The sequence below is a fragment of the Sphaerodactylus townsendi genome, unplaced genomic scaffold, assembly GCF_021028975.2.
Source record: "Sphaerodactylus townsendi isolate TG3544 unplaced genomic scaffold, MPM_Stown_v2.3 scaffold_1268, whole genome shotgun sequence".
In the NCBI taxonomy this organism is placed as follows: domain Eukaryota; kingdom Metazoa; phylum Chordata; class Lepidosauria; order Squamata; family Sphaerodactylidae; genus Sphaerodactylus; species Sphaerodactylus townsendi.
Window position 1 is genome coordinate 1 of NW_025949813.1, and position 6,740 is coordinate 6,740.

Below are 6,740 nucleotides of genomic sequence, written 5' to 3' on the forward strand. Positions count from 1 at the left end.
ATGGACTACAATTCCCATCAGCACGTGCCAGCATGGCCAATTGGCCATGCTGGCAGGGGCTGATGGGAATTGTAGTCCATAACATCTGGAGTGCCAAAGGTTCGCCACCACGGCCCTAGGAGCTCCACCTACAGCTGACAAACAGGTCTGTTTTTCTCTCATTCCCTCTTTTTTTTTTCTGGATCCAAGATCTGATAGGTCCATGAACAAGACTGCTATCTGGAAACAGATCCTAACAATTAGTTTCCATTTAAGGAGATACCTATAGCTGTGACAAAACATTAATATTTTTGTTATAAGCCCTGGTTCCAGCTATAGACTGATTTTGAATTAGGCAGCCAACCCTTGCCAAGGCAGCCCCTGTTCTAAACCATTCTGCTGTATGCAAGCAGGATTGGACCGTTATATTACTCCAGTGGACATAGAAGAGTCTCTAATAGTGTTTATGGCAAAGCTTACCAGAAATGTTGGTAGTTTGTAGAGTGGAGCATGTACTTGTAAATAAGAGCATCCATGAAAAAGAAGGCCTGGTTTTTATACCCCACTTTTTTACCTTATGGAGTCTCAAAGCAGCTTACGATCACAATCCCTTCCTCTCCCCATAACAGGTACCTTGTGAAGAAGGTGGGGCTGAGAGAGATCTGAAGAACTATGACTAGCCCAAGGTCACCCAGCAGACTTCATGTGGAGGAATGGGGAAACAAACCTGGTTTTTCAGATTAGAGTCTGTGTGTGTATATATGATCATGGAGTGCGTGTACTCATTAATGTAAGTGCAAGAGCACCACAAAATGTTCATTAGTCATGGCCAAAAGACAAGCAGTGTTTCTGTTTCCATTGAGAGAGAACCTTCCATTCATATAGAGCCTTCTGAGAGGCTGTGTAGTGGTTAGAGTTGTTGGACTAACATATGGGAAATTCAGGTTTGAATCTCCACTCTGCTGTAGAAGCTTGTTGGGTGCCCTTTGGCTAACCACATACTTCAGTAGAGTATAAATAAAAAAAATAACTTCATGATGAAGGAACTGCTGTACCAGCCTGAAGTTGGAGTTCATCTTTTCAGTGGAAAATAAAAATTCACAAAACTTCCATCTGCTCTATCCCTGAATAAAACTCAAATCCTAGTAGAAGGAAATGAACATTACATATTCCAGTATTGCACAAGACTTGAGCCTGTATTTAATTTTCCTTTCTCTTCTCTTTCAGCTGTCTGCAACCCTTCTTGTAAGAATGGTGGTCACTGTATGAGAAATAATGTTTGTACTTGTCCCGATGGCTACATTGGCAGGAGATGTGAAAAAAGTAAGACTTATTTAAAATCCTTAAGAAATGTTGTCAGATTTAATACTTGGTACTAAGAAATTTCTGAATGTGCTTTGGTTGCAGGTATCTGTGAGCCCATGTGCATGAATGGAGGGAGATGTGTCGGCCCCAATGTGTGTTCTTGCCCTTCAGGATGGAGGGGCAAAAGATGCAATGCTCGTACGTATTTCTCCCAGCACCTTGGAACATAAAAAAGGAAGCCTGTAGCTACATTGGTATATAAAAGCACTTGGGCAAAACTACGACAATAAGTAGCATTTAATTTACATCCAGCTGTAATTGTAGGGCATTTTTTTCCTCTGCTTCTTAATGTGACCCTCGGGGTTTTCCTGTCTAAATGATGGAAGTGGGTCATAACTTCAGTTGCAAAATAACATGCATTGGTTTCCTTTTTGTGTTATTTCCGAAGCATGCAAACTTTGGATGTTCAGCTCAGTATCTTGCATGCACAGCTTGTTTCCTTAAGCATCTTTTGCAGAAGGCACCACAGCTTAGAGGAAAAAATTGATTCAGAAAACATCAAACGCCAGAGGCTTTATTCCACTGATATAAATGAACTCAAGACAGGTTTCATCAGTCCCACACACAAAGCAAACCTAGGAAGAGGGGAGTAGACCTGAAGAGGGTTTATTCCATATGTGGAGGTCCCTTGGTTTGCAGAAATATCACTGTGTTAAAATAACTCCCTTCCCCCAAACCCTATAGATAGGGGATGAAGACTATCCTTAGTAGCAGAAGTCAGAATGTAAGTTTGAGCCATCAGCCAGACAAGAATGGGAGAGACTGAAGGAAAGTAACAAAGCCTAGGGGGCTTACAGGAGATGGATTGAGACATTGTATCCCAGGGACCCCACTTTCCCTGAAGAATACATTAGTCAGTGAGCCAGACTGCCCATTGGCCATTGAACAATGGTGGTGATGATGCTGATGAACTTGGCCTCGGAGGATGTGTGACTAAAGGCCCACATGTTCCAAGCGCCTCCAGGAATCCATTGACAGCAAGGACTGCCCCCACTCTTCTGAGGGTGCTTCTTCCGTGATTTTCTGGGAATTTATTTTCTTGCAGGTTGATTCTTTAAAAATACCCAATCAAGTCCTTCTCTTAATTAACACTTTGCAGTTGCCTGAAATTTAAAGGAGTGCAAAAATCAAGTCTGGTATACTGGATAGCCCTACTTTATCTGTTAACTAAGGTTATCTAGTGTCACAACATCAGAGCCTGGCCAGGTGAAAAAGAAAGCCAAATGTGTCTTGCACAGGACGTCCATTGGGAGGTGCCTATACTACAAAGCCTACTTGCCATGCCCTGGATATCATAAATATCGTTTACATTAATTCCCCTTTAATGTCAGTCAGACGGTCCAAAGTGGACACTACTGGAACAATCCTAAGTTGATCTACCCCATTGTTTAGTGGGGCTTACTCCCAGAAATTTGTTCTTGGGATTGTAACCTGTAACCTGTATGGTGCAGGTGAACCCATGTTGGCATCCCATAGCAAAGTGGATCATGAGGAGAAAAAGTGCTAAATAATCTCATCTGTTACGCTTAAAAAGCCCATCTGGAAATGCCTTATGCTGATTCATAAAATTATTTACTTTAGATCCATCTATGCATCTTGCCATGTTCATCATTTCTGTAAGAGCCCAGCCAACCAATGGAACTAGGTTCAGGAGCACATGTAGATAAGGTGTGGTTTAAACAAGGATCTATCTTTTCGAATGCATTTTAATTTCCATGTTCATTAGTTGCTTCACAGATTTTGAGTGATTAGGGATATTCAAGGTGTCCTTCATTGTGTTCTATGCAGCTATATGCCTTCAGAAGTGCAAGAATGGAGGTGAATGTATTGGGCCAAATACTTGTCATTGCCCTACAGAATGGGAAGGAATTCACTGTCAAACACGTGAGTTGGCTGTAATGTTTGGATTATAGTGAAAAAATGGATATTTCTGCTGGAACAACAATTGCTGGCTTGCATGACATCAAGAGACACACTCCATTAATCAGTCTTTACTAGTACAGTTTAAAGAAGTTACTGAAGCAAATGAACAGTGTTGACAACCCCTACAAGATCAGGCATTCTCAACTCTCTTGTCATTCATGCTGGAATACCCCCAGCTATAGAAACACAAGGGTTGAGTTCATGGTTCCACTGAAAAATCTATTAACCTAAAATGACCAAAAAAAAATCAATATGAGGTAAATATCCAGCAATATCTAGCCTGTTTTATTCAGGGCACTGTATTTCAGGTATTCAGAACTGAATGATGCTCTTTGATCTTTATAGTTAAAAATTGTTTCATTCAAAGCTTAAGAAAAACCCAGAATAGTTGTTATGACTCCATGTGGTAGCATTGTTCTCTTCATAGCCACATCATTTGAAATCTTTGCTCTGTTCTATAGAGACATCTCTGTCTTCTGGCTTTTGGAAGTTGAATTCTGACCTCAAGCCACCAGTTAATTCCTTGTCCTAGAAGCGCCACTGTTCCCAAGTGAATTCCCATGTTGTTGCATCTAAGCACAGGAATTATTGCAGAATCTTTTCCTTACATTTTTTTCCTTACAGAAAATAACAGTATACTGTACACGCATTTGTATGTTTCAGCTGTGTGCAACCGTAAATGTCTGCACGGAGGGATGTGTATACGGCCTAATGTATGCTCTTGCCGTCCTGGTTACACTGGAGTCATCTGCGGGAAAAAAACCCGGGTAATTATGGTTCAGATAATCAACACTGTAAAGGAACACAGGGACAGTTAAAATGTGTTCTGATTGGTTTGTCCTTTTGCTTTTATTTCAAGGCACAAGGATATCACGCTTGAAGAACCATATCGGGATCACATAATCATGCTTTATGGACTGCCAGATTCTTGGATGTAGAGAGGTTCTCTCAAGGCAACATTACATAAAGGGCACAACCCAACCCCTTCTTCAAAATGGCAAAGTACAGACAGGCTCCTCATAAAAGTTTTTTAAAGCTGTCACCTTTGCTCTGTTTGGTAGCCCCTGCCCAGGAAATGCCACTGCTATGCTGGGCAACTTACAGTCTTCCCGTCTATTCATGTTATTCCCCTTGCAACTCACCTGTACACATCCAGTGACCTGTGGCTCCCTAGGTCCGTGATGTACAAAGTCCTTGCATGGGTTCAGAGGGGCTGGGCTATTGATTCTTCTACAGGAACTGAGAGAAGATTGTAGATTATGCAGATGGCTAAGTGTGTTGCAGCATGTCCTGTACAGTAGCAATGCATCCAATGTAACACTTGACTGGTGGGTAATGGGAGATCTGTGCTGTGTTCCTATGCGGAACCTTTTTGTATCTTGCTGTCTGCCTGCATAGGTTGCTGGGTTATACCGCGGGTTTGTTAGTACCGGTATTCAACATGTTTTTTAAAAACAAAGAAATTTAATATGCTGGTTTTTATTTGTTTTTGCTACCTCAGCTTTCCACAGCTTTTAATTTTTTAATTGGATTTTTGGCTACGATGGAAGATTTATTTTTACAATGTAGTCCACACAAATGCTGGGTTATTCAACGACCACTGTAAATTATATTCCTTTGGAATCCTGCCTAGTAAGTTTGCAGGTGCCTCTACAAGGTTAGCCATGGAATGTAATGCCTTGGATCGTACAGAACACATTCTTGGCGTTTCAGCCATCATTTTACAGTAACCACTGAAAAAAGCATTAGATCCCAGCCATCAGTCAAGAAACATCATCTCAATGTGAAACTTTGGAACAGTTATGCATTTACTTAAATGTTACATTCCAGCACCATAAATCTGCTGTGAACAAAGGTAATACATTATTTAAGCAATGAATCTTTGCTGAGTCTGAGAATTCAAAAGTAAACAAACAAAAACAATCAGTTCAGTCCAGGGAAGATGTCTGTGTTCAGTGTCCCATAGGAGCTGAGAAGACAATTTCAAACTTGCTGCAAAAAAGTTTTGGGCTTCCGGGAAAGCTGAGAAAAGCTGGCTCTGTTTGCTTCTCACAGTTAGCTGCTTCATCTGCAGTGAAGGAGTCTCTCTGCTGCTGTTCCACCTTTTGCAAAAGAATAGGACTGGAAAGTGAGTCAGTAAAGTGACAGGGAAGGGAGGGGGCCTGACATCTGGACATGGCCCACCCACCCTAGCGGAGGGAGGGCGAGGGGAGGGAGCGAGAGATGGCATGCAAGGGGAGGGGAGGGGGCGAGGGGTGGCATGGAAGGGGAGGGGGTCCGACATCTGGACATGGCCCACCCATCCTAGCAGAGGGAGGGGGAGGGGAGGGAGAAAGGGGTGGCATGCAAGGGGGGGAGGGAGTGAGGGAAGGCATGCAAGGAGGGAAGGGGAGGGGGCCCGGCATCTGGACATGCCCCACCCACCCTAGCGGAGGGAGGGGAAGGGAAGGGAAGGGAGGGGTGACATGCAAGTGAGGGGAGGGAGTGAGGGAAGGCATGCAAGGAGGGAAGGAAAGGGGTGACAGTGCCTTGATTTTTGTTGTCAATTCATTTCCTGTATTAGAAAGCCTTTGTTTATGTATCTCACATTGCTAAGTAGACTACATAATGTGTCATTCTTGACTTTTCTTAGTTTGTTGGTCAGGCTGGCTTGTTTAGAAAACATGAGCAAGTATTTCCATAGACCTTTCAAATAGATATCACAACCGCTGCAGGGGGATTGGAACAGGTATAATAGGCCAGAATCTCTACCTTGTCTGGTGGAGACGTCATCAAAGCTTGTAGTGACCAGTATATGCAGATAAAGGCAGGGGGAAGATTATTTTAAAAGTTTTTTTTAATTGTGTTGTGCAACAAATTGAAAGATGAATGCTTTTGGGACGGTCTCTGTGAAGGAGTGAGTGTGTGGCATTTGTACATTCGCTATGCTATAAACTCATCATCTGGAAAAACTCTTTGGTAAGATTAACTGCTGCCTCTTCTACATTTTGGCAGCTGTTGTAACCTCTGCTCCAAGAGCCATATCAAACAACCTTCAGAGATCGTTTTAAGCAATAACGAAAATTAATCAGTATTAATACTACATTAAAAATCTGTGTAATAAGCCTGTTCCAATGCTTTAATTAGAATGAATCTGTAGCCTTTAATTACAACAGGGCTTTGCTAATGAAGAAAGAAGGAAATTGTATGTCAGCCATTAACAGCTGCTTTAAAATTATTTTTGGTAGTATCAACTCCCATCAGAATTTACAAAATAATCCACCACCAAGTTAGGCCTAATAACATATTGCTCATTCTTGGAATGTGGTCTGTATCTGTTTTGCATCTTTGTGTATACAGTGACAATCTGTTCATAGTCATGAGTCTTCCCACTTCAGAGCTGCTAACTCTGGCCTGAGAAATTCCCGGAGATTTTGATGGTAGGATTTGGAGAGGAAAGGAAGCTCAGGAGGAATGTGGGGGAGTAGAGTCAC

The 6,740-nt window shown here is 42.2% G+C and overlaps 1 protein-coding gene across 1 annotated transcript; it reads left to right on the forward strand.

Annotated features, from left to right (window-relative positions):
• The first annotated feature begins 1,183 nt into the window (after positions 1–1,183).
• Positions 1,184–5,144, forward strand: LOC125424868 (von Willebrand factor D and EGF domain-containing protein-like). The gene is made up of 5 exons (XM_048482304.1): positions 1,184–1,302; positions 1,387–1,482; positions 3,133–3,228; positions 3,931–4,034; positions 4,127–5,144. Exons 1-5 carry the CDS (start codon positions 1,245–1,247, stop codon positions 4,145–4,147), a joined length of 375 nt encoding a protein of 124 aa, XP_048338261.1. The 5' UTR covers positions 1,184–1,244; the 3' UTR covers positions 4,148–5,144.
• The last annotated feature ends 1,596 nt before the right edge of the window (positions 5,145–6,740 follow it).